At 46.0% G+C, this 27,115-nt stretch overlaps 4 protein-coding genes across 14 annotated transcripts in view; 3 read left to right on the forward strand and 1 right to left on the reverse strand.

The window, feature by feature from the left end:
- Positions 1-60: 60 nt before the first annotated feature.
- On the reverse strand, positions 61-11,896 carry LOC121591005. The gene is made up of 2 exons (XM_041911283.1): positions 11,756-11,896; positions 61-981 (listed from the first exon to the last, which is right to left on the reverse strand). Exon 2 carries the CDS (start codon positions 901-903, stop codon positions 127-129), a length of 777 nt encoding a protein of 258 aa, XP_041767217.1. The 5' UTR covers positions 904-981; positions 11,756-11,896; the 3' UTR covers positions 61-126.
- Positions 7,724-11,617, forward strand: LOC121591004 (mitochondrial dicarboxylate carrier-like). Of its 2 annotated transcripts, none has more exons than XM_041911282.1 (3): positions 7,724-7,899; positions 10,258-10,677; positions 10,748-11,617. In XM_041911282.1, exons 2-3 carry the CDS (start codon positions 10,265-10,267, stop codon positions 11,190-11,192), a joined length of 858 nt encoding a protein of 285 aa, XP_041767216.1. In that variant the 5' UTR covers positions 7,724-7,899; positions 10,258-10,264; the 3' UTR covers positions 11,193-11,617. The 2 variants fall into 2 exon arrangements, with proteins under 2 accessions (XP_041767216.1, XP_041767215.1); XM_041911281.1 differs by lacking the exon at positions 7,724-7,899 and adding an exon at positions 9,636-9,799.
- On the forward strand, positions 11,652-13,443 carry LOC121591003 (mitochondrial dicarboxylate carrier-like). 4 transcript variants are annotated; one of them, XM_041911275.1, is made up of 3 exons: positions 11,652-11,782; positions 12,330-12,781; positions 12,861-13,443. In XM_041911275.1, exons 2-3 carry the CDS (start codon positions 12,366-12,368, stop codon positions 13,306-13,308), a joined length of 864 nt encoding a protein of 287 aa, XP_041767209.1. In that variant the 5' UTR covers positions 11,652-11,782; positions 12,330-12,365; the 3' UTR covers positions 13,309-13,443. The 4 variants fall into 4 exon arrangements, with proteins under 4 accessions (XP_041767209.1, XP_041767214.1, XP_041767212.1 ...); XM_041911280.1 differs by having other exon boundaries at positions 12,354-12,781; XM_041911278.1 differs by lacking the exon at positions 11,652-11,782 and adding an exon at positions 11,870-11,943.
- Positions 13,444-14,246: 803 nt separating this feature from the next.
- Positions 14,247-27,115, forward strand: part of LOC121589429 — a 158,119-nt gene continuing 145,250 nt past the window's right edge. Inside the window, exons 1-3 of one of the 7 annotated variants that reach the window (XM_041908352.1) lie at positions 14,247-14,459; positions 23,962-24,055; positions 24,453-25,418. In XM_041908352.1, the coding sequence (XP_041764286.1) occupies positions 25,220-25,418 (199 nt within the window). In that variant the 5' untranslated portion in view covers positions 14,247-14,459; positions 23,962-24,055; positions 24,453-25,219. The other 6 variants (XM_041908354.1, XM_041908351.1, XM_041908357.1 and 3 more) reach the window with 6 other exon arrangements.

A 27,115-nucleotide genomic window follows, 5' to 3' on the forward strand; every position in this document is an offset into this window, starting at 1 on the left:
CGTCTACCGGTTGATGCAGTGACTTTTCTTTCCATACAGAGCTCTATCTACACACAAACGCCGTAAAATATTACACTTGGCATGCCGCCAAACACCGTCGCGTTGGATTCGGTACTGCTGGCGGTATTATAGATTTTTTATTCCCACCTCTCCGGGCACATAGGTCCGTACCAGCCGGTCATGCACTTTGTAGAGCAGCGTTTTGGCTGGTTCGCGCAATGCGCCCAGCAGCGGGTACGAGGTAGACTGGCGGCGGTACACCGTTAAGATACCGTCCAGCTCGTGGCTGGCACCGGACGGGAGCGGTCCCAGCCCGACGATCACATCCGCCAGATCGGCCAGGAACGTGCACAACCGTTCGTAGCATTCCGACACGTTCACCTTCAGCACGCAATGGGCGGCCGCCGGGTGGAGTGGCAGCAGAAGCCGTTCGACAAAATCGATCACAGCATTTTCACCACTTCCGCCGCCCATCAATGCACCGAGGCAGGTAAGATCGTCCACGATGATGAGTGTGTTACTGGTGGGGCCAGCCTCGGCCACCCGGTCGCTGATAAGCTGCAGCAGTGCCGATCCACCCGTACTGCCCCCGTACACGGCCGCCAGCACGTCGACGATGCGCAGCTGGCCCGACTGGATGGCGGATGCGGCGTTAAACGTAAGCTTCTGGCAGGCGGCGGTATAGTGGGCGGCATTGTGATGGGCAGCGAATAGTAGCACACGACTGTCGCCGCTGCGCTTGAGATGGTTCGTCAGCAGCATTGCGAGCAGGAAGGCTCCATCGACACCGGACTGCTCCTGGACGAGGGTAACGCGCGGCGGTGCCTGCTGTGGCGGCGTTTGGTGGTCGTTCCTGCTGCCGGCGATTGGCCAACCGCAAACGGACAGTATGTCCAACGCCATGCTGACGGGTGCGGTGGTGGGTCGCTGTCTGCTGGAGGGGTAGTGTCCGTTTGTACAGCCGGTATTAGCCGCTCGGTTCTGTGGAGAGAAGATACATTAGTTTCTACCGTCTCAAGCCGGGGAAGGTTAACGACGAAAATGTGTAAATGTGTGTTGCTTGTTTTTGAAGTAACGAGCAGAAAGAAAGAAAAAAAAAACCTAAAACCATAGTGCCACCGGCACTCTAACCGCAACGGAAGCCAACCGGAAAAAAACATAGCCGGGGTGGCGAACCCTTGAACAGGGGTTGTTGCGGTGCGTGCGTAGTGGACCGTCGGATGGGTGTTAATAAGCTGCTAAACCAGAGCGAACCAAAAACCAACATGAGATCCGCATGCGTGAAGTAAACAAGGGTACGGGCCTTTTTAAATATATTTGCCTCAAACAGAAGCAACGGGTCGTGGTCCCCCCTCCCTACGTTCAGATGAGTTGTGTGAGCTTTAGAAGGAGGGGGAGGGAATGATTTGAGCAAATTCAACCAATTTCTCATCTTTATTTACACCGCACGGTTCGGTACGGCTTTCACAAAAATAGCTCCAGGAATGAACGTTATCCTTGACCCTCCCTCCCTCCCTCCGCTCAAGAATGTTTTATAGCGTACCAACCGTTTGGTACGCAACCGTTACCAAGATCCATCTTGTATCAACAAACCCATTTTTGTCCATGGCATCGTACCCCTACCTCGAGCGCACCCCGGCCGTCGCTTTTGTTTCATCAACTTGCTATGCAGCGAGCGGAACGAGCGACGACAGTGCAATCTTATGCGTGGCAAAAGCGAATGGCTTCTCAAATGGCATTAGAAAAAGAGATCCCCGCACGGTGCAATGATAGGAATTCAGCAGCAGCAGCAGCAGCAGCAGCCGGGATATAAAATTCAATTTATTTTCCAGCTCACATTCCACACCAATCAGCCAGTCGCTGGCGCGCTCTTTCTCTCTAAATCCCGATGGCAGCAAGCGCAAACCGGGTGTAACCCCGGCGCTGGACCAGAGCAAACCAGACACCACCGCACCGACAACCGAGTGCATCGGTCTCCTCTCTCTCGTGTTGCGATTCTTTGTCTTCGTTTACGGACACAAGGACACGGTGGAAATAGATTTTCCATTTCTCCTGTTGTCTATAGCTCCGCCGCTTTTCCTTGCGCCCAAAAACCGTCCATCAATACAGAAATCTACACCACGTGGCCAACATTACAGTGGACTTTAAATGGTGTTCACGCGGAGGTACCGATCGTGCGAGATGCTTGCGAGCGAGAGAGCTATGACGGAAGTGGATGGTGTGTAAATATTTTAAGAACATTTTCCAGTCCATGCCATGAGTCAGCGATGCATTTCCCATGGTTTGGTCACGAAACTGTAATTAAGATGCACACACGATCGGCAAAAGGGGAAACCAATCGATCATACCTCCATCCCCAATCGTTGACTATTTCTTATCATAATATTAGTAGACAGTGCGTCCCAACATCCCGGGCAAAGGGTGCACCCGGAAGGTTCGTGACAGATGAATCGTTTCACAGACGGCTTACAGTTCCGACTGGTGCACCGTCAGTCACTTCAATTTACGATATATCCCCAAAAGCGGAGGTTTTTGGTTGAGTTTTTGTTTGCCACCGGGCTGCTGGGTGAAAGCAGGTGTACGATGTAGCCGCACACACACTATCGCTATAGATAAGATATACTCGCGAGTTTTATGGTAGCAATCGGGGGAAGACAAAACCCTTACAGGTGGTGTGTGTGTGTGTCTGGGCTTACATCAAATCAAATGCGCTCTATATCCAGCGCGCGTAGTAAGAGAGCAAACGGTTGATTAGCAATTCAGGAATCGCTGTTTACCGCAAATAGCGTCGTGCTAGCGGGCAAAACTTTCTGTCAAAGCTTTTGTATTCATGGGGGAGTTGGAAGGCACTGAAATGGCTTCCTTGGGTTATGTTATTCTAGTTCCCGATGCGAAAAAGAACACGAAGAATTATTCAGTAGTTAAGACTCCCCGGTGGGGAGGCAACCACCACACTGGAGTACAAAAACTTTTGCTAACCTCTGCTGTTTGCGTCACATATAAAAAAATAAAAAAAAGTACATACGCACATCCCTATTCGCGTGGTTGCAACCCCAGCCCACCATTGGGTACGCAAACAAATCTTTAACCGCACGTGTGGAGAAACTTTTTGCCCGGGCTGGGGGGGAGAGTTTGTTTTTCCCTTTGCTCTTAACGAGTCGATAATGTGGACACTTCTCCTGCCCTTCCTGCCGAAAATGGGGTTTGGCAAACTTTATATGGATCTTTCATTCGGGGGAAGGCTACTGCAGGATGCGTGAACGACTGGGATTGGGAAGATATAGCACCCGGCAGTCCGGGCAAAGATAGCACCAGCAACTCGGGTAGATGAGTTTTTGTTCCCCAGCTGGACAACCGACGACGGGTCCTTCTTTAATGAAACAACGCACACAAAAGTGGGCAGCAGATTATCTCTTAAAACCTTCTTTGAAGCAAAATGGTCTGCTCTTTCTTGGACTGGTGAACGATTTTCGTGGACGGTACCTCCTTCTTTGCCGCTATCTAAAACCCATTCCACCAAAGGAACCGTCGTCAAGTGGTCCGATTGCGACAGTGGTTCGATGTGCCAGCACTACTGGAAGGATCACAATGATAATGATGATGATGAGGAGCATGATGCTGCTGACGATGATACCATTTTTTGTGGCATTTAAGCAGCGGCGGCGGCTTCACGCAACCGATGCGTTTAAATGTTGTTCAATTTTTCGCTTCACTGGAATGCACTTGATTCTGGGGCACCCGGTAAATTCCGTCAATTTTCCGTTGGAGCATCTCATATCCAGCATGTCTGAGATTCAGTTTCGTTTGAACCAATTTCAACTGGAGCGACATGCTTATGGCCATTTTGTTGTTGTTGCTTTAATCCGTTCAGTGATTTGATAGGGCCTCCCAAAGAGCATTCGTGGAACTTGATCTAAATTTTTGATTTAGTTCGTTCGTTCATAATAAGCAAACAAGCAATTGGGCGCATTGTTTTGCATAGTTGGTGAGTTTTTTTTTTATCGCAAACAACGTAGATATCACTTTGTTCACGGTTTCAATATCGAAATGAGTAGAAATTTTACAATTATGCGTCTAATGTTAAGTTTTAACGCTTTTGTAGTTCTTCTTCTTCTTGGGCACAACAACCGTTGTCGGTCAAGGTCAAGGCCTGCCTGTACCACTTGTGGGCTTGGCTTTCAGTGACTAATTGATTTCCCCCCATAGCAGGATAGTCAGTCCTACGTATGGCGGCTAGTCCATTTGGGGTTTGAACCCATGACGGGCATGTTGTTAAGTCGTACGAGTAGACGACTGTACTACGAGACCGGCTTTTGTACTACATCTTAATAGTGTCAATTAATACAGGGTTTACCGAGTCAATTTCTAATGTCAACCACATGTTTTCATTGCTTGCGAGATGTTTATCAACAGCTATCAAATGTTGTAATTGCATTACAATATTTTTTTAGTTCTTCCACATGATTTTTATTACGTCTCAGGCTGGGGGTTGAGTTTGATAGTTCTTTGAGATGTGTTGAAAATCATGTGTAAGAACTGAAATTTTATTATGATGCAAATACATCATTTGACAGCTGTTGAAATACATCTTCTAGGCGGTGAATAATGATGTGCATAAACGAAAGTGATTTGGCAAACCCTGTAAGACCAGAACTGCTATTGGGATCCTTTCCGTTTTAAGTTGGTAGGTTGAAATTTCAGCCTGTCAGCAGTTTGCATTGTATAGCAGTTTTCGAGCAACTATCCAAGTGGGTATAATATACAGGTGGGCTTATCCCAAGGTGTATGAATTTAGAAGGCTGATTTTTATCGCCTCTGCTTCTACATAAAGATTTTAAGAGTGTTTTGTGTATTCGTCAAGCCTCCAGAAAGCTTGTTTGAACAAAAATTTTCACCCATGCTGTCAAAAAGTGATATTCAAATTTGGTTATAAAAAACATGCTATGAGACCACCTGGACTACATACACTTTGATTCTGGATTCCATCACCAGATCTCTTTAATGCACCGTGGGATAAATGTACACACCACATTGTTTTGCCATTTTTTCGAGCAGGTTCTCGAATTTAATTCTAGCTTTCAGGCTTGAATAATCTAGACTGAAAATTACAGGCTAGTGTTGTGTGTGGTTTTTTTTTATGGAATGTTTACATGATTTCAGCCTCCAACTGTCAAACTCCATACAAAAAACTGACTAGAATCGTGAAGGGTCCCATTGCTTTCTTACTCAATACACATGTGTTGCTGTTTGTTTAGTTCAGTCCATAATTTGCAGCTCCTTTATTATTCATTTTTACTTTTCATCAAATTAGACAATTTCATCCATGGAGTTGGGCAAACTGTCTAACAATATTGATTAAAGACTGAATATTCGACACTTGTAAAGATATATCATCTAATAGCAATTATTAGACACTTCTTAGCCAGGTTTACGACAGTAAGTCTAATAAGGCTTATTAGACACTTTTAGACGGCTATTAGATTATTAGCTATTAGCTATTATAAATCTTATTAGACACAACAAGACAACAATTCGACAAGGCAAGTCTAATTGCACGGGATCTGTCAATCAATAGACAGTTGGTGGAAGTGTTTTAATCTGGATGGTAGGACATTCATAGCTTGTATTACAGTAGGTGACCGCTAACTGGAGTTGTTTTACTGGAGTTAATTTTAAACTATAAGTTCGCTAACTGGAGTGATTCTCAGGTAAAAAATGTAGAAATGTCAAAACATGAAACATCCGAAAACTTATGAAGAGAAATTCATAGCAAATGTGCATTTTGCTCACAAATTTAACCTCTCAGTTAGTGATCACCTACTGTACAATGACGGTTTTCCAGTCCGAGAATATCTGAAGTACAGGAAAATGTATATTAAACTACTTTAACAAATCCTAATTGTGGTAAAACTGTACATCAATACGATTGTTACGACTAGTACGAAAACGAAATATATAAGATTTAAATACTAAAGATAAATTCTTAACTGGCGTAGTGATCTACGTGCATTCATTGTCGGCCAATGCAGGCTTCTGAGACTTAATAGTAAGACGCATCCGTATAGCTCTTTACTTGCATACGTTCCAGCAGGGAATCGATTCTGTTCGGCCTTGTGGAACCGACGTATATATCTAATGGCCAGCATCAAGGTATATAATGATATAGCATTATTATACAATTAAGCTTCCCGAGTCCAAATAGAACAGCAACGAACTAAACAATGCAGAAACGAACGTATAATGTGTCCGGCACGACGAGGAGGAGTTTGTCCTTTTATAGTGCATAACGCGTGTCGGGACGGGATGAAAATATCAGTGTCATCTCACGAGTGGGTGGCAGGACGGTCAAACAGTTAGCAGCAAACTAAATTTGTAAGCTCTTTAATAAGTGAATATAGCTCTGCATACCCAAATCCTCGTATTAAAGCTTTCCCCGAAGATTATACTGACGGGTTGAATGAGGGAAAGGTTAGGCCAGCTAGAACATAGAACAACCTACACGATGGCTTAGGCGGAAAGTATTCAATAATCCACCCGTTTTGCTTGGATGGGAAAATGTCCCGTCACCTAACGCATTGAACCATATACTGAAAGGAACGCTTAATGTAAAGGTGGTACGACTACGAGTGATTGCCATAAATAAATAATAATTTCATATGACATACAAATTTGGCTCTTTACGGTATAAACACGATAGAAAAACCAATCGATTCATACATTTATAAAACTCAATTTCATTCCCAGGATGGTGGTGACACGTGTTTGGGAGGGATAAATAATAGGTAAAAAGCGAGAAAACGAAAAAACCAAATGCCAACCGAATCCCGCAAAATGCTTTGCTCTTATCACATCTTCTCACGCCGCTCACGGTTACGGGGAAGGGGAGGGGGGGGGGCATTTTTTCACCCAACAATGTTGGGGAGGGGATGAGGGACGGTCCCGGAAAATGGTTGCGTCAGCGTCACAACGCACACACACACACACACACGCACATGTGGTGTCGGATGTTCTGTCGGCGTTCCACACGACTCTACCAAGCAGCAGTCAATTTTCTTCGACCGATTGACGTTATCTTTGGCGTAGGATGAGAGGAAACGCAACTAAAAAGAAGAAAACAGTGAAATGCTCACCTCAAAACCATAGATGCCTGTGGATGAGTATGAGAGAAGAGACAGCAAAAAGGCATTTTTCCTAATGCAGATTTAATCCTTTCCACTGTCATCATCGTGTCTTTTCGAGCTTTCCCGATTTCCAGCGCCCTGTGCTCTTATTGGTCGGTCTGTTGGCGTTTTGCTGGCAACCCGCGCGGGAAAGTAATGATGATGATGATGATGATGATGATGAAGGTGATGATTCATTTTGAACAGTCTGGTGGAAGTCTCCCAACATCATAATCTGTCATCAATCAACCAAAGTGTAGCCAACCATTCCACACGCACACGCCAACCATCCATTGCAGCCAATTGGTGCGTAATGGGACGGCAAAACGTTACCAAAAATCAAAAATGAAACACTCTCATAAACGGAAGCAGCGTAACGGCGAGCAAAAGATCATCCCTATACGCATACAATGTGCGTCAGAGAAGTAAGAAAGGGGGGGAGATGGAAATAAAGCGAAAAAAAAGAACATTCCCTCCGCTAGGACCGGTGCCATTCCAACATATTGTCACTGACAGAAAAGTCGTCAAGCGATGATAAATTTAGCAGCCCGGTCGTCCCGGTGGATGGGCAGCTGATAAGTTCTCACTTCAACGCCGTGAGTCGTGCTGAGTGGGTGTGCGCCTGGCGCAATTACAACTCCAACCCCTCCCTGAAATCGGAAGCATCGCATCGGAATCTAACCTCCCCGCCCAGAGTTCGGTGGAATCGGGGAATTCGGTGTAACGACCTGCAACAGCGGTAAGTACACAGGTGCATCATATCCGTAAAGCAAATGAAGCGAAAAGGTATAATTTTGTGAGTGATTGCCGTTTGATTCCGGTTACTTACTTAATCGAAATCGATTCGTTAGATTGCCGTGTGAGTGTGTGTGTGTGTGGTAGGGGCAGTTAGTAACAATACAGCTCGTAAACAAACCCTTCAACCATCGTGCTACCGTGTTCACGATTCAAGGCAAAAAGATACGACCATTCCTTAGTAACAGCCGGTGGAAATACGCCAGCAAACCGGTCAATGTGCTAATGTGGAATGCAAACACAGCTTCGGCTCCCGATGTTCACTCTCGGACTCAGACGGTTGGTGTAATGTGTAGCACCACGAAAACGGCGTTTATTGAACGATTAACAGGGCACACTTACCGAAAAGGTCAAATTATCAGCTGTCCGCTAAACGCGTATTTATCCTGTGAGCACTAATATTGGGCGGTGAGGGCGTGCGTAGGTGCGCGCGCGCGCTTGCACATTTGGTGTGTTGTTTTGAACTTGGCTGGCTCGTGGTTGTTTTTGCAAGTTTGTTTTGATTTTGCGTTTGACGTTCCATTGGAAGGTTGGATCATGTACAACTATGGTGGGTTTACCATTCCGCCATCTTAAATCAAGCCAGATGGTACGAGCCAGTTTGATACGGCCGTTAAAATGTCGTTTTACTACATACATTTTGCGTAAAACTGAGCTGAAAACTCTAAATTATTATATGAACTCAAAAAACGAAACAAAATGTAATTTTCAATCAGTATTGTATCAGATAATTATTGAGAGAGCAAAATTCTTAATTAGAATCAAAATTCCACGAAAGTTAATTTTTAACTGAAATTCACGATTGTACTCGAATTACGCTAAAATTGTCTGCGAAAATTGAATGTAACCATTATAAAATCATGTACAGGCGGTCCCCAATAAACACGGTTAATAAGGATCGAAAACGGCTGCAAAATACCGCGTATCTTGAATTTCTGCGTAAGTCGAATCTCGTGATTTGTAGCCAAAATATTACAAATTTTCGTGTAATTTTACAAGCAGTGAGTACAGTTGAACATCGATTCCCTGTCAACTATTGAATATGTGCTTTTTAGTTGGCACGTTTTTCCATACAAAAAAATTTGCAATTTTTCTCGGCAAGCCATGAGATTTTTGTGAATTTTTCAAACACCGGTTTTTCCATACAAACGCATGGTTTTTAATTGAACTGTCAGTCAATTTTAAACCTTTTGAAATGGTTTGTAGCATTTGATCAAGGGGGAAATTATTTGGCATTTGACAATTGATTAATCAAATCAGCACAATTAGCTCAAAGAATTGTCAAATTTAGAAAACCGCGTATTTCCAAATCCGCGTTTAAGAGATACCGTGTATCTCGGGGACTATCTTTACTTGTATTGATTGTATAATCATTATGACATTTTTTTTTTATATTTTTGTCACAACGTTTTTGAAAAGTTGAATATTATGCTCAATTGTTTTTTTTTTGCTGCACTGGCAGTTATCCCTGAGATACGATGATTCGGAGTTACAAAGTTTTCTTAATTTGATAGATCTTTGTGCAAAATGTACTGAGTTGACACATCAATTACCAAATGCAAAACAATTTCCTGCATCGCCAACAAATTATCAGTGAAACTTCGCGCTCTTGCCGATGGAGGTGCACCCTAATGTCATTAGCGGTGGAATTTGTTAGCTGGGTCGGGTGGCTGACAATTACGTCACGTTCCCTTTTGGTCGTTCATTGAAAAGCAGTCGAGAGTGTTCGTCACCGTTGCTGCCGTCGCCTGTCGCCATCGTCGCCACCGTCGTCGTGGTCGTCGTCGTTGTGTCGTATTTTTGGCCTTAAACCTCCCGCAGCCGCCCCCCTCACAAGCTACCTGGTAAGCCTAACTTGCATCGGGTTGGTTTCGTGGTGATGCATCCCCATTATCTTCCGCAAACAAATCCGGCGTGGTGGTTTTATCTAAAAATAACGTCTCGCCACCTGCGCTCGCGTAATAGCAGCCGTTTTTGTTGCTGTCACCTACGACCGTGGTGGTCATGACCTACCGACAAAAAGCGAACTTTGTAATGCCGTAGAAAACCGTGGGGGCCCGTGTACCTTTGGCTCAACCGCAAGCGACGTGTGTGTGTGTGTGTGTAGGGTTTTATCATATTGTGCACTTTGTTTACATCCCACTCCCTTCGCGTACACAGTGTGACACAACACTTGTCAGCTGATTTCGGTCGTTGGTAGCGCAGCGAGCGCCTACTTTCACGACCTACTCTGCTTGACCAGCCACTGTGTACACACATGGCAGAACATCAGATATCAGAACGGCTATTCTTTCATTTTCAGCCACACAATGTCCGACGACAAGAAGAAGCGTGTTTCGTACTGGTACTTCGGCGGATTGGCCAGTGCCGGTGCGGCCTGCTGCACCCACCCGCTGGATCTGCTCAAGGTTACGCTGCAGACGCAGCAGGAGGGCAAAATCTCGCTGCTCCAGCTGACGGGCAAGGTCGTGCGCACCCAGGGCGTACTGGCGCTGTACAATGGCCTGTCCGCGTCACTCCTGCGCCAGCTGACGTACTCGACGACCCGGTTCGGCATCTACGAGGTCGGCAAGCAGGCGATGGGCAACGACTCCGGCTTCCTGGGCAAGGCGGCCCTGGCCGGTGCGGCCGGAGCGGCCGGCGGTTTCGTCGGCACACCGGCGGACATGGTGAACGTGCGAATGCAGAACGACATTAAGCTTCCGGTGGAGCAGCGAAGAAAGTGAGTGACTGTGTTATAATTTTTGGCATAACATATTGACGAGTGACCCTGTTTCCCTCTTTTCCCGCAGCTACAAGAACGCCGTCGACGGGTTGTTCCGGGTGTATCGGGAGGAAGGGTTCGCCAGGCTCTTCTCTGGCGCGTCCACCGCAACGTCCCGTGCCGTGTTCATGACGATCGGCCAGCTTTCGTTCTACGATCTGGTGAAGGATCTGCTGCTGCAATCCGGCCACTTTGGCGACAATCTCACCACCCACTTCCTGTCGTCGCTGACGGCGGGTGCCATCGCTACCACACTCACCCAGCCGCTGGACGTGCTGAAGACGCGTGCGATGAACGCGAAGCCGGGCGAGTTCAGCGGCGTCTGGGACATCGTGCGCTTCACGGCCCGGCTCGGGCCGCTCGGGTTCTTCAAGGGCTATGTGCCGGCGTTCGTGCGCCTCGGGCCGCACACCATCCTGACGTTCGTCTTCCTGGAGCAGCTGCGCATGAACTTTGGCTACCTGAAGCCGTAAGCGCGGTTCGGTTCCCCCTTAGGCTGTGTGTTGCGGGCCATGCAAAAACAACCATCACACACACACCTCACTCACCTCCATTATCCACTAACGATTTACCGGTTACGGGTTACCGTGAGCTTTTAGAGCAATTTTGACACATTCCACTAACGAACAAGCATCAGTCACGAGTCATACTCGCGTGTAGGGATTTTGGCATTGCATCGAATGCAGTTACCGTGTAACGGGCGGTATCGAACTTGTTACGGAGGTTTATACATATTTTTTGTTTGTTTTTCTTTTAATTTGCGCGAAAAAAGAACTAGAATTTTACGACCGTGCCACCTACTCACACAAGTGACGGGAAGTGCAAAAAGGAGTAGCAATAGTGGGGTACGGGAAAAAGGAATCCCAAAAGGAATCGCAATAAATATTTATCAACGTTAGCTGCGGTGCATGAAATCTTCGCTTGGTGTATCGTATGTGCGGGACGCATTGTCCATGTTTACCTAACCGTTGTTTACGTCAGTGTGCGAGATAAAGTTAGTTTTGACGTAGCGGATGCGGCGTAAGGCTGTTCGTACCTGTTTAATCGTGTCCTCGGTGAAAAAGTAAGTGAAACGGTGTATGGTGCCGCTTGCCACCTGCCCCGGCAGGCCGTGCACCAGCCGGTACTGCAGATCCGGCCTTTTGGCAGTCGAAAACAACACACGGAGCGCGCAAAGTTAGATAAAATTGTGCGATAACAACACGATATTGACAATTGGATCAGGTGATTGCGGTCGGCTGTCAAAAAAAAGCCCGGTGCACAGTGGTCGCAGGCGGTGCAATATGGGCCAGCGTTGTTTGTTTACCTTGAAACCTGGTTTGGAGATAGCAATTGCTATAGCTAAGATAGTAAAGTATTAGAAATTGTGTAAAAAAAATGAGAAAGAACAGAATATCAAGTGTATTCCTGTTTCTCTCGTTGGAAGTCTAATCGATGTGTTTGCAGCTTGATGGTCCCTGTCAGTAGACCACTGTGCAACGATTACACCGACCGACGGTGTTTGTACAGACTATTCGGTATAACAGAAACGGATATGTAGATAGCGCTGGGCGCAGGTGTTATACAATTTTCAAATAACCGTTCCACTGCGCTGTGAACTGTGCTTGCAGGTGCTCATTTGTTTTCACCTCCAGATTCAGCCCCAAATGGAATCGAAACGGCCGGAAAAAACGTCCCGATGGTACTTTGGAGGGTTAGCCAGCGCCGGAGCAGCCTACTGCACGCACCCGCTCGATCTGCTGAAAGTGCTCTACCAAACGGACATTCGCACCAACCTGTCGATGGTACAGCTGTCGCGCGAAATCATCCGGGACGATGGAGTGACCGCCCTGTATAACGGAGTAACGGCGGCGGTGCTGCGTCAGCTAACGTATTCAACCACACGCTTCGCCATCTACGAAATAGGCAAGCAGTCGGAGTACGGCAAAGATTCCGGCTTTCTCGGACGAATTATGATGGCCGCGATAGGTGGCACAGTGGGTGGATTTGTTGGCTCGCCGGCAGATCTGATCAACGTGCGCATGCAGAACGACGTGAAGCTACCGCCAGAGAAGCGTAGAAAGTAAGCGTAGTTTAGTTTTTGGTAGCTAAAAATAACACACAACATCGGACGAATTAGTAACCTTTCGCTTGATTTTCAGCTACAAAAATGCGCTCGACGGCATCGTTCGTGTGTGGCGCGAGGAAGGCTTCCGGCGGCTGTTTTCCGGGGCGAGCTCGGCCACCGCACGCTCCGTATTTATGACGATCGGGCAGCTAACGTTCTACGACCAGGCAAAGTACACGCTGTTCGAGACGGGCCACTTTACCGACAACATCGGTACGCATTTCCTGGCCTCGGTCATTGCGGGCGGCATTGCGACCACGATGACGCAACCGATCGACGTGGTCAAGACGGTGATGATGAATGCGAAGCCGGGCGAGTTTAGCAGTATCGGGGCGATCCTGCGCCACATCAGCCGGCTCGGACCGGTGGGCTTTTTCAAAGGATTCGTACCCCGCTTCATCCGGCTCGGGCCGCACACCGTGCTCACGTTCATCTTTCTCGAGCAGCTGAGAATTAACTTCGGTGTGCTGAAGGCACAGTGAGGGGGACGGTTGTAACACGCGCCGGAGGAGCCTCGGCTGTTGGCTCGGTATTTAAAACAAAAAAAGTAGCACCAAATAGAAAATGTGATTGTTAGTTTTTGATAGTGAAGGTATGGACTGATACAGCTAGAATAGTGTTTTTGATAAATAAAATCATAAAATTAAATTTCATATTATTTCGTTAATCTTTGTTTATCTTGTATCGAGTATTTGTCATGTTATCCACGATTTTTAAAGGTAAAATACGAATGTTACGTCAAATATTCATTTAAAAAATCAAACGAATGCATTTTGATAGCATAACTTTAGGCGCATACCGCATTTCGCCGGCCATTAATAAGTTGATACATTATTTTCTAACATAATTTTCATGCTTAAATCCATCTTTCTATGCTACTGAAGTGTATCGTAAACCAATCCATGCACCGCTGTTTACCCACGAACACTACGTTGATCCAAAAACCTGTTTTCATCACACACAACCAAACGCCATCACCGTGTGCGTAGAGGGTTGTTTGACAGACAGAGCTTTCAGAATGGGGCGAGAAGGGCATCCGGAAAGCTTCGGAAAACCAGTTTTCCTTACCTTTCCCCGTATGTGTGTATACACGCATACACAAATGGTGTCGCACCGCGGTTTGTAAACAGGCGAGAGAATGTGTATGTGCGCGTCTGGTTGCTACGATCCCATCACCTTTGCGTGTATGGTACGATTCAACACGCCCCGTCCCGCTCTAGCACAACGGTACAGGGGTCGCTCCATCGCTGCACGTGCGCAAGGGATGGAAAGCACACTCTACATCGGTTCGAGCAGGTGTGTGTGTGTGTGTGTAATGTGTATGGGGGATGAAACGGGTTTTCTACAGCATGGGGGAGGGTGCGAGTTTCTGTTCGGTTTTTCGAAAGTGTTTGCCACTCCGGCACGAACCGCGAGCGATGGGAGATTTTGTTTTAGTAGTAGTTGAAACGTAGATTCGAAAGGACGCGTCCGGGTTTGCACGACGGACAGACGGGTCGCACTGTTGTCGTCGTCGTCGTCGTCGTGGTCGTGGTCGCCGTCGTCTTCGGTGTGCAGAACACCGTTTGCTCTCTTCTTGTGTGTGTGTGTGTGTGTGTGTGTGGTGCACTGGAAAAGACACCATATTGTGCAGGTTTGTTTTCCAACCTTTGTTTACACTTCATCGGCGGAAAATAGTGCAATTGTTACTTGATGAATAGTGGCGTGTTTCGGTTGCTTGTGTCCCCATCATCTCCCCCCCCCCCCCATTGAAACCCCGTCGTCATCCCCGTTACTCCGAAAAAGGGTGTGTGTGTGTGCGTGTTTGTGTGTAAAGCAGAAACCGTAGGCAGGGGTGCGGACGCATTCGCAGTGTTCGCTGCTTTCATCTCGGAATTTGCAGAGGCAAGAGAGCGCAGTTGTTAGACAAGCTTTCGTGCGTTCTCTTCTCTGTTCGGAGTGTGCGAGTGCGCGAGTGTGTGAGTGTGTGTTTTGTTGGAGCCTACTACCACTACAACCACGCCGTAGCAGCAGCAGCAGCAGCAGGCGGTGTTCGACATACCAAAACAAGCCCCCTCTTCGCATGCTCCTTGCACAAGTACCAAAGCGGCCGAAGGGTGAACCGGGTGCGGCGAGTTTACGTTCTATGCTGTGAGGGGGGCAAACAAAAAGAAAAGAAAAAGAAAAAGGAAAACAAAATCGTAGCGAAAAGCTACCGAGAAACCAGCTGGGCGGCATCGCGCTTGGCCTACGAAACGCAGCGTCGTGTTGTGTCGTGGGTGACTGTGCCGGAAAAACAAGATCCCCCGCCCCGGGTGCGTTGTGTGGGAACGGCCACTTTTAGCGGCCAGGTGTGTGTATGTTTGGCGTCGGGAAACCCGGCCTTTGGCAGTGACGCAATTTTTGGCCTGTCCAATCGTTGTTTGCAGCTCCGCGTGTGAAGTGTTTGCGTGCCCTTCGCTCGTGGTTGCAGATCAATCTTCCGTTGTTTTGTGCCATTTTCCGAATGTTTTTGTGTGAGTGTATTTGTCAGAGGGATTGTGGCGCTGTGTACACCGTAGAATCGTAAAAAAAAACCGTGCCGAAAAGAATTGTGCAGCGCCTGCAAATGCATTCGAGTGTGTAGCAAAAAGGTAAATTTTATTGCGGCTATTTTTATTTTAGTTATTTTTTTTTACGGTGAAATCGGTGCCACCCCAAACAAGGGGTGGTTCTCTTTTCCTTCAAACAAAACAGCAGAAGAAGTCTTCGGAAGGGCGATGCTTTTGATACACTAAACTAACATTGCGCGAGTAGTGTTGTGTGTATCTGACTGTGTGTGTGAGTGTATGTTTTCCATCTTCCATCATCACCATCATCTTCTGCCATATCTGCCTTGGTTGCTTGGACTATCTCACACCCGTGCCAACGCTGTGCACGACGGGGCGCGGGAGCAAAGGGGTGGAAGTGGAGGAAAGCGAAGCAAGATGGATCAGCTTCTTCAGCCCCAAACAGAGCCTACCTTTTGCTGTACGCTCTGCAGCATGTGCCACCAGTAGCCGAAAAGGAAATGGTTCAGTGCCCCGTTTTCAGTAGCCCCAAACGTGTGTGTGCTTACACTTTCGAACATCTGGTTGTCGTACGGTGCGTGTGTGTGTGTGCGTGTTGTTTTTGTTTTTGCTCTACAAAGCTGACGGAAAAGCGTGAAACACGCCGTAAAACCAACGCGATTTTGCTCGAAACTGAAGGAAGGAAAGTAATACCACGAGTAGAGGAGCCAGGCCGGATTGCTGCGGCACTAAAGCTTCTTTGCGCAGATTACAAGCGCGGCCTGGGCTCTGTATGTGTGTATGTGTTTGGTTGTTGTTATTGTTGTGTTTCTTTGGGACCAAGAAGGAGGAGGAGGAGGTAAATGCTGCTGTTCTTCTGTACGTGATGTTGCAACGTTAGAATTCGGCCAGCTGCCGGATGTGATTTGGTGTGTTTCGGGAGGTTTATAGTCTCGCACCAAAATGTTTGTTTTGCAAGAGGCTTATCAGGCTTATCACAACAAACACCAACAAAAAAATAAAAAAATAAATAAAAACAAGCTTGTTAGTAAGAAGTTTAACGGATGAGCCCGAATCTTCTGTGCAAAATTCAATCAATCTTAATAAGGAATGCAGGAAGTAAGGTTGGTTTTTGTTTTTGTATTGTTGTTGTTGTTGTTGTTGAAAAATATGATAAATAATCTTCTCCGGGAAAATACAACGTGCAGCAGTGGCAAGCAAGTTGTTTATTATTATTCCTAATTCGCTTGATTTGTGTGCGCGTTGCTTGATTGACACCGAGCGTAATAGGAAAGGCCGAAAAAAGAGCAAAAATAATAGCAAAACTGTAAACAGTCTAATTCACTGGACGAACGCAGCGCTCTCCCTACCCCCACGCAAAATCCCCAAACGCAGCGTGACATTTTTCTTCGCGAAACAAAAGTTTAGCCATCCCGCCGGCTTTTGGTTCATTTTGACTTCCATCATCCTCCCTCTCAAATCCCCCCCCCCCTCCCTATTGTGCTCGGTGCCCTGCTGTAGGCCAGTACAATACTTCAGTGACAATACAAAAAAAAAAAAACGTACAAGCCCCAAAACCCTAGGCCCACTGGACCGGGTGGCCGGGGGCCTCTCTGTATCATCGGTGCCTTTTCATAGATAAGTTGCCGCCCGGGTGGTAAGAAGTTTATGGAAATTTTCCTTCCCTGCCCCCTCTTTGAACCGTGTTTGCTCCATTGGGCAAGCAGCCGTCTCCGTACGAAGCGCTGCCAAATATGTAATGAAAAAATAAATAAAACAACAAAAAGGAAAAGAATGACCCCGGCACGCCGGACGCCATTATGACGAAGGATTTTGATTGGACGTGTGCAATCCCCGGGACTGGGGAGGGCAGCAGAGGGGCCCATCCCAGCTGCTTTCGTACTGTCCCTAACTTTGGCGAGACGGCGAAAGCCCGACAACAGCAACCAAAGCCTGCTACAACAGCACCGCAAGAACGGCCGCCAACCCTGGGCACCACCGACCAGCCAGGGTGGAAGGGCCTGGCGATGGGGGACTTGAAAATGTGTCAGAAACTCGGACAGGAAAATCCCACCAGGCGCGTGTGGGCGGCGAATGTCCCACGTGTTTGCGCCCAATTGCGCAGCCCAGCCATTTTCCCTCGAGTGCGGACAAATGGTGGATACTTTTATTAAATTTATTCACATCAACCATGTCGTGCTTTTCGCTTGTTTGTTTGTATTTTTTTTTTTTGTTGTTGCCTTCTTTCGTTTCATCCCCACCAATGTCTTGGCGGAGAACGAAGGTGGATAGGGAGGGTGGGTTGGGTGGTTGGTAGGAAATTGTATTACCCTGGATGCAGTTTGGCGGCTCAAGTCCGATGGTCCGCAGATACCGGATCGGTTGATTTTGAACGCGAGTGCGCGAGAAAAAAAATTGACGTTTATTACATTTTTCTCATTGTTGTTGGTTGCAAGGAAATGGAATCAAATTAAAAAAAAAAAACACACACACACACAAGTGTGTTTATTGCTGATTGCAAGTTGAGCGCGTTGAATTTGTGAAATGCGCTTTTTTTTTAAAGGGAACAGCATAGTGACAGCATGTACTGGTCCACTGTTGCGAAATTGAGCTTAGAACTGATCTCATTTTCGGTTCGGATAGTTTAATAAATAAGGTAAATTTTATGTACAATAGCTGCACTCTCTTCTATAGTCCTGGAGCCACATTCTCGCTGATGGATCTTGTCTACTTTTCATCATGCGCACAAAGAGATAACAATGAGCGCCACAATGTTTCAGATAAAGTGATAATTTTTGCACGGATTCAAAGAAATTACGATTACTTCTTTGATCTAACAACATGCCGATGATACAATCAAGCTCAACAACGATTGGAAGCTTTAAGAACGCAGCCTCAATCAAGTTATCGATAGTCTGGTCCATGAGTGGTATAGGAAGACATTGATGGATTACAGTTGTTGTTTGAGTGAAATACAAAGGAAGAGAAGCGTCGATCTAGTGTAAAGTAGTTAAAGTATACCTTAATAAAAGATTGAATAAACGACTTTTAGAAAATTATAGCACAAATCATTAGCTCAGCATCAGCTCAAGCATAACAAGCATGTTTTCTGGTTCTTTGGATATTCTTTAATCGCTTTCGGCATTCACCGGATTCAATTTTGAGATGAGGATATTTCATGTCTTGGAGATATTTACTCCAAGACATGAAAAATCCTTATCCCAAAATTGAATCCGGTGAATGCCGAATCCTGATGTTCATTTCAATTGAAAGCCAATTCTCTTTTAATGTTTACTAAAAATGCATTGAACTAAAATTGGAAGTACTAAAGGTAGGCTTCGTTGTACAGTAAACATGCCAATACTGGTGGTAGTAATTCACCAACATACTTATGACGTACAACATATGATAGATAAGAAGAGATTCAGTCATCTTGCGTACTTTTAATTGTCTTTCCAACCAACACCAACTGTAGTTGTGTATTTGTTTCTGTGTGTGAAAGCTAGAGCCTAGGCCAAGCCTCGACCGAAGCGCTTTCATGCGCCTTCAGCAACGTTGCTCCAGACTTTCGGGCTCAGGGAAAACAGCCGCAGCAAGATTATTGGCTGCATCGTTGGGTCTTTATCAAAAAGTTGTTTAAACACAACATTACACAGTGGTCGAAAAATACAATAATTTGTTAAGAGTTTCAGTCTCATTCCGGAAGGTTTGGGTGTTTCGTGAGAAGTGTTTTATAGACACTCTAAATCATTACCAAATAATGAAATGGATGGTTGTTCATTTCAATTAATTTATGTAATTGCAGTGCAGCATTCCAAACCGCACCAGTTGTCTTTATTTTTAAACATATATATATATATATTTTTCCATATAGTGGTAATAGACGTAGAAAGCAGAATGCTCTTTTAAGGTACTACAACCAATTGTAACAGTTTGTTCTGTAAATATTAAATTTCAAACATATTTGGTTTATTTTGCATGACTCCACAATATGAGTAGAATGAGCAAAGAAGCCATGGGTAGTACCAGCGTTAATTTGCGATGTTGAGAATGTTGAAACATCCAAATGTTTGTCCTCTTCACACTGCATTAATCATTTATAAAAATATCTATTCGACCGCATCTTACATCACTCTTTGATGCATTTACGCTAGCTTCAAGCGAAAATTTCACAAATGAGACGAATCGACATTCAACACTTTCACAAAGTAGCACTGAAAAAAAAACACAAATTATGAAAAAAGAGCCTTTTTGAAAGCCCCAACTAGCATGAATAAATAATTTAGCCCATTGGTTTGTTTACCGATTTGCAATTTTTGCCGAACCATTCTGATTAAATTTCCACCTCTCAATGTAATTACCACTCTGTTTACAGCCGCAGGGGCTGACCGGAAACATTGAACCAACGTTCTGGAGCAGACAGATTAGCATCAGCTTTTTTTACTATTTATCTAGCTGGACTAGTTACGATAACTACACCATTCAGCGAATGAGCATTCTGCCTTGTTATCAAGCAGGCCTGCCAGCCACCAAGCGAACAGGAAACGCTCGTACGGCCGGCAGCAACTGGCTCAGCATCTTTCGCCGCAAGTATGTTGGGTGGCGAAAAATCGATAAAAAAAAGCTGCCAATCGATTCAATGATGAGGACAGGAAGAAAAGGAAAATTTCATCCACACCCCCAGCAGTGTGTGTGCGCACAGCACAAACCACCACTGTGTCTTCACGCTAGTCTCCCTCTTTATCACTCTATCACCGTTCGCGGTGAGTTGACCCTCGGGTTTGGTCGCTGGTCGCGCCACACCATTTCCTAGGTTTTCCCTTTTCGACTTCCATTTTCTTATTTTCGTCCTATTTTTCCGGCGAGGGAACTACATTCTGCGCTACCACAGCCACCACCTACCCCCCCCCCCCCCCCCCCCCCGGACGGGTTTTGATAATGCCACGGCAGAGCGAAATTTAATATCTCCCAAACGACAGCACAGTGCCGTGCATTTCCTTTTCTTGGTTATCTTTTTTTTATTATTATTTTGCTAACATTTTCACGCGATGTGTGGCGTACTCAAATTCCCATCGCTTCGCCGTGCTCTCTGTCTTTCGATTTTTAAGCACGTTCTTTGCTAACAGAGCGAACAGCCCGCCTTGGCACCTTTTTTTTCTAAAGGACATCAGCGGTTTCCTACTCCCATTGTCCCTTTTTTCGCAGCCGACGACCTACTGCCGATCGCAACGCGCACAGAGAGTGGCTATAAAATGCGTACGCTGGCAAACCCTTGCGAACCGTAATAAGCAGCATTTTCACCACAAACCCCCTATACAATGTGTGCACAGCATGCATTTAGTTCGATACAGTCTCGGAGTTTATGGTGAGGGACGGAAAGCAGCAAATAGAAGGGGCCAAGACAGAAGGAGTGTCATGGAAAAGGAAGGTGTTCCGTACCGTGCCGAGTGCGTTCGGTTTGTGCTGCCTGATTCTTCCTTGCGCGAGGGTATGAAAATGGTTTGGTCGATTTTTCTTGCACGTGCCCCCCCCCCACTTTTGCTCAAGACACACCACACCACAGCGTCCCGTAGTCGCCGTGAGCGAGCCGAGACTGTGTAGACAAAAAGCGACTTTTGAATAAATGTTTCCGCTTTCTTTTCACGCGTCAAGTGCAGAGAAGAAAGAAGGGAAAACTATGGGGGGAAAAGGAAACGGTCGGGACGAGGGTTGGAAGAATGAAACAAGCGCAGGAATTGGTGATAAAAACACATACACACGCATCGCGTCGGATAGGGTGCGAGGCACAGGAAATGGGAAAATCTGTAACATATGGTAGAAAAGACTTCCGTACGCCCTGCGCGCCAAGGTGTGCTGCTGTTCGTTTGATAGTAATAAAATGCTGAACTTGAAAATAGTATCAAATGGCACTGCCCCAAAACCCAGCGCCCCTTTTTCCCACTCTCCATCCACCACAGGAAGGATAATTTTAACAAGGAAATCAGCATCTAACGCAACCAGGGAGGGAAAAGCGACATATATCGGCCCAGGAGAACAGCGACCTATAAAAACGCAACCGAACGCGCATTTTCCTCCTCCGTTCATCCACCGAGGGTTTGCGGTTGCGGTGCTCTGTTGTGCTGTGGTTTTGGGCCAGTAAAATGGAGGGGGAAGGCTGTAGTGCTTTGCCGTTGTTCACTATAATACCTCCTCGTCCTCGTGGAGTAGAGGGGAGTAAAACAAACAACCAACCCTTCGATGCTACGGGACGCCGTGCAGGAAATGTATCCTGTGTCGTCCTGCGTACCCGTACCTTCCGAGAATTTCGGCTCAACACCAGCTTGTTTGAAAAGCGAAACCAGCGGAAGAGTTCAACGATCTCGCACGGGGATGTTGAAAATCGAAACCAGTGCCAGTCAATCTATCCTCACCTCATTCTCAAAAACCTTGGGCCAAAGCATTGATCCTTGAACGTGGCAGCGTACGGGCGGGCACGGATTGACTAATTCGAATTAGAGGAAATTATGTGCCGGTGTCGGTGGAGCCACAGGACCGTAACACCACGCCAGCGTGCTTTTAAAGCGAACGGATTAAAGGACGTCGCACGGCTCGGGTGCGTACTCCAACATCAAAGGGTACGTACGTTCGAACGAAAACGGCGGTCGGGCTGTGGCTGTGTTCCACTCATCATTCCGTTACGTTTCTAAAACTGTGTGAATTTTCAAATCCACAGCTCCCCAGCATTCCTATCAGCTGTCCATCACAGTTAGAGCGCTGCAGAGCGACGCCAAGCGAGCGTGCTGCTTTGAAAGAGGATCGATTTCCTGTCCCAAAGGATGCTATAATATATGTGTGTGTATTTGAGTTTGTGCCTTATCGGAACTCGAAATAGCAGAAGGGCATCGCAGCGGGACAGATGATGTATCCGCTACACACAACCTTTTCCAGTGGATTTAATCCGCACAAAGTGGGGGATACCCGGAGAGCATCATCTCTCGGTACTCCGTCCGGGTCTGGGAAGATGCTTTACTTAATTAAGTGATAACATCGGACGGGTAGTAATGTGATAGGGCTGTTTGGATGTTGTGCGATGCTTTGCGAACGTTGGGTTTTGCGTATGGAATTGCGTATTTATTAGTGCAAGCGCAACATTTCGGAAACACGGCCATGTTGAACAAAGAGGTTTGATGAAACGTTTGATGTGAGCATTCTCCAAACCGGATTTGGGGGTAAATGTTACAGTAAAACTTGGATTACCGGTGTGTCTTGTAGAAGTGGACAACTGACACAAAGTATCTATGCAAAGAGGTTTAGTTTCAAAGAGAAAATTCTACATTCTTGGAATAAACACAAGGTTCCGAGCAATCATTTTGCTGAAATCCATCTATAGGAGTCTTTTTTTTTGGCTATCAGCAATAAAGATTCATCAGAACCATGCACTATCGTCAACAAAACAGCTCCATTGAACAGCGCTCTTACAGGGTTTTCCAAGTCAGTTTCGAGTGTAAACGTTGTTATTCGCCGCGTGCTAGATGTTAATTCACATCAATTTGATATTTCATTTCTATCGTCATAATTTTTACATTTCTTGAGCATGATTTTCAACACGTCTCAAGCAGGATTGAGTATGATAGTTCTTTGAGGTGTGTTGAAAATCATGCGTAAACACTGAAATTTAATTATGGAGCAAACACACAATTTCACAGCTGTTGAAAAACATCTTGGAGACGGTGAATGATTATGTTCACATTCAAAAGTGACTTGGAAAAACCCTGCAAAAGCTTCGGAAAGTTGTAATCCACTCAAAGATTGTGTTTAGTCAATTGTGTTTAATTTACATATATCAATTTCAAAGCTAGAAACTATTAAGTCCTCATTTCGCACCAAGAAAGTTATCAGGTGTCCGAACGAACTACAAAACGTTTGTGCCTATCACAGCTTGTAGACGACGTCCAACACGACTTTGGACGCGCCAGGGACATATGTATGACGTGTTCATCACAGCTGCAGGCTCGCCGATTTTAAAGCATGTAAAGTTAATTAAATCACCCACCTATTGCCTGACCGTTCCCTTCGCGGTAGGCAGTATACGAACTGTCACTAGAAAAGAATTTCCAGTTGCACCATGTACGCGGGGAGAAAAGTAATTAATAAAATTAAACCGTAAAATGCGCACATCTGTGTGTTTGTGGGTGTGTGTGTGTGTGTGTGCTTGTCTGTCTGTGCTATGGTGTAATGCTGTATAAAAATTCTGACACACACACACGTACGACCGCCCGACAACATACCGGGCACTGACCGTAAAATAATTCAAATTTGCACCCCCCCCGCCCCATGTTCCATCCCATAGTCGCGCGGGCTCCACAGTCCCAACTATGTACGTTTGTGGCAAGTGAATGAACCTACCAAGCGTGGATGAAAGCAAGATGAAAACGCGAGTTCAAAGCAGGCATGCAGTGGCGGGAAAACATACATCAATTTTGAACAAAAACAAAAAAAAAAACCCAACCCCGGTACAAAGTTTTCATCTTCTCCTATCCTAGAGCTGGAGCTCGGGGAACGGCGCGCCGAGCCCCCTGTGCGCAAAGGAGGGCAGCAACGTACTAATAATAATTAATATTTATTTGTTCTTCTGCTCGTTTCTTTCAGATCCATCCGTTCCGCACCCGGTTAAGGGTAGCAGCGGCAGCATATAAGTGGCTCGCCGGGTTGTGGCACGATTTGCGTTTCCGGCGAACGCGAGGTACGGCGAACTAACCTGCACCGCCCCCTTTCCTTTTGTGACGCAGACGCCTTCCCTTTCCACGTATGCCAAGAATCTTTCGACGCTGTGCACGTTGGCGAAAGCCTGGGTCGTTGGAACGGAACCAACCAGCACCGCCGGTTGTTCCATGAACCGAATGTCCGGCCAGCGGATGATTCCCGGGTGCCACCAGAACTCTCGCGTGTGTGGCGTGCTAAGCGAAGTGTTTAAAGCGAAAGAAGAAAAAAAATTGCAGAAATTCTCTCATATCTCTTCTCTGTGTGTTTTTGTATGTGTATGTGGGTGTGGTTTATGTATTAGTAGAAAGGAGTATGTATGAGCATTGTAGTTTTATTTCGATTTTGTTTTCTTTCTTTTCTATCGGAAAATTATTCAGCGTTTCAGTAAAACAGGGTGGTTTAGCTAGTTAGCAACGAATGGTGTGTGTGTGTGTGTGTGTGTGAGTGTTGTGCTAGTGTGGCTGTGTATATTTACATGAAATTCATAGAATTTGTGAATCCGGTTCGATACACGAATACAGTGAGTTGTTTCACTGAGCGGCGCAATCGGAGCCGTTGAGCGCGCGGAGTGAGTGAGTTGCGCGAGCGGCAAGCGATGAGCCTTGGATGCCGGTGAAAAATCCCTCAAGCCTAGTGAGATTGTAGTGCAAAGCGTACCAGAAAAGAGCGCCTGAGATAGTGTGTGCGCGTGTGCGCACTGCAAGAGTGGCTGCCAACGGATGGCAAGTGTGATGGTGATAGTCATCGCGAAGGCATCTCTAGCCCCGGCAAGATGAAGTATTCGGCCGTGATCGTTTCGCACATTCGACCGGTGGCGCCGTAATGGTCGCTAGTGAAGTGTGAAATAGTGCTAAAATTGTGGTGTATTAGTAATACGTGGCACCCGTAGCGATTAGTAGTAGTAGCAGGAGCAGCAGCAACAGCAGTTTTGCACTACCTACCTCTTCCATTGCCGCGACGTGTTCGCAAACCGATCCCGTCAGCCGTTGCATTCCTTCCTCCCAACTTCAACCTCCTCACCTCTCACCTCACACCTCCCCCTCCCCCATCTCCTTGGTAACATACAGCCGTGCATAGGTCATGGTTATCCGATGTGCATTCAATTAAAATTTAAATGAGCATTTGGTGATGTCATTACGTTCGGATGATAATGAACAGGATTATATTCGGGGTGTTTCTCATCCTCACGTGCCGGCCCCCGTCCGCACCAAGGGCCCCGCTAGCGGACCACCACCAGCAGCAGCAGCAGCAGCAGCAGCGGCCAGCGTCCGGCTACGGCACAGCAGCACCGGGAGGAGCGGGTGGCGGCATCGTCGCCGTCCAGGCGACTCCACTTGCACAAGGTTAGTAGACACGGAACGGAACACTCGTTTGCACTCGCCGCGCACTGGCCGCGTGTCGGAACGGAGCTGCGCGTTGAATCACTAGCCAAATTGATTCATTTTATTTGTCCAGAACACCGGGTTGCGCTTATTTTTGGTGGGTGGTTGGGTTTTAATTTCAGCGTGCGTGGGAAGAAATAATATTAGAAGTGATGCGAGCCATTATTGCATCCGTTTGTTAGGATAAATTGGCGCGTGGGAAGTCGCACGAATCCCGTCGATTAGAGGCGGACTAGTGTTACGGGAGACATTCTTTGGGTAGGGGATATGGAAACGCTGGGTAAAGAGGAGATAGTTAGCAACACAACACGAACAATCAGTACAGTACAGGTCACAGAACCTTTTGATACTTTAATTTTGTTTGAAATTTTGTTTTTGAAGTTGATTGAACAAATACAAGGGACATTTGGAGTTCGTGTGATGGTTTGCTTATATGCATACGACAACAGAGAGAGACTCGTTGGGTTTGTTATTCATCTTGTGTTGATCTGCTTTGCCCTCATGGGTTGAAGCATTATTGTCCTTTGGTTATTGTTGAATGGCAAGTCAGCCTTAACCCATATCATCCCAGTCGGTTCTTTAATGATTTTAATCTTTAAAGGAATAAAACACACTTTCCTTCACGAATTTTATCGAACGTACAATTATTATTTTTAACTGGTTCCGAAAACCATGCCGGCCTTGGATCCTGCTTATGACCCTTGATGATGGTTGTACAGCTGATTGCGAACTCAAATTGGTCGTAGATCTGGTCCTGAACACATGCCAGTTCTATAACTGTGCCCAGAACCCAAAATCATACCGGTCCTGAACAAAAAATCCTGGAACTGATTCTGAACGTTCAGCAGCCCTGGTACTTTGTACAATTCCGTTATAGCTTTTTAACTGAATCCAAGAGCGATCCTAGAACTGATTCCGAATCTGAATCCTGAACTCAATCTGTTTCAACTCAAATATTGTAATACAATCAATTTAACTTTCAACAAATCAATTCCTGCTGTAAAATTATTCCCGATAAAACTTTTCAATACATCGATACACATACTATGGAGAATAAAAAAAACACAAAAAACACAAAATAATGTAACGAAATTACAGAAGATGGATTGTAATGGTTGAAATGACAAGCTACTATTACCTACAGCAGAGGGAGCCGTTTTGCTAGAAATTGAACCACAAAATAAACAACCTCTAAGTGCTAGCGCATTCATGACTAGCGTAGCAATGATTGACTATCCGGCTGTGTGGTAATGAATAAAGTCTCGAAAACCTGTATCGACCGGCATGTCCGCGTAGGACGTTCCGGCAAATAGAAGAATCTGAAGCATTCAAGCTTGTAAGTTGGAATTGTCATTTGTGTATAAAGCCCGCATTAGAGTCCGGATGAAATTTAACGTGAAATGTTGGGCTTTTCTGCTATACAGTCTTTCCCCGAGTTACGCGAATAGTGCTTTCCGGAGACATTCGCGTCTGTCAAATATTAATTTTTTTTTGCCAAAATATGAGTGATAAGTGGATTTTTTTTAAATGAAATTTAGCACTTTTATGCACTTAATTACTTATTTAACACATTTCATGGCAAAATTTGATTGTTTCCGTCTTTTCAGCGATCTTAAACTTCAAACACAAATGCAATTTATTTTGCTTTGGACAATTGT

Source organism: Anopheles merus, chromosome 2R, assembly GCF_017562075.2.
Source record: "Anopheles merus strain MAF chromosome 2R, AmerM5.1, whole genome shotgun sequence".
In the NCBI taxonomy this organism is placed as follows: domain Eukaryota; kingdom Metazoa; phylum Arthropoda; class Insecta; order Diptera; family Culicidae; genus Anopheles; species Anopheles merus.

Excerpts from the sequence above, each read along its gene's own strand:
- LOC121591005 (XM_041911283.1), bottom strand. The coding sequence starts at position 903 with ATGGCGTTGGACATACTGTCCGTTTGCGGTTGGCCAATCGCCGGCAGC.
- LOC121591004 (XM_041911282.1), top strand. The coding sequence starts at position 10,265 with ATGTCCGACGACAAGAAGAAGCGTGTTTCGTACTGGTACTTCGGCGGA. Across the intron at positions 10,678-10,747 it reads CCGGTGGAGCAGCGAAGAAA|CTACAAGAACGCCGTCGACG; the intron begins GTGAGTGACTGT and ends CTTTTCCCGCAG.
- LOC121591003 (XM_041911275.1), top strand. The coding sequence starts at position 12,366 with ATGGAATCGAAACGGCCGGAAAAAACGTCCCGATGGTACTTTGGAGGG. Across the intron at positions 12,782-12,860 it reads CCGCCAGAGAAGCGTAGAAA|CTACAAAAATGCGCTCGACG; the intron begins GTAAGCGTAGTT and ends CTTGATTTTCAG.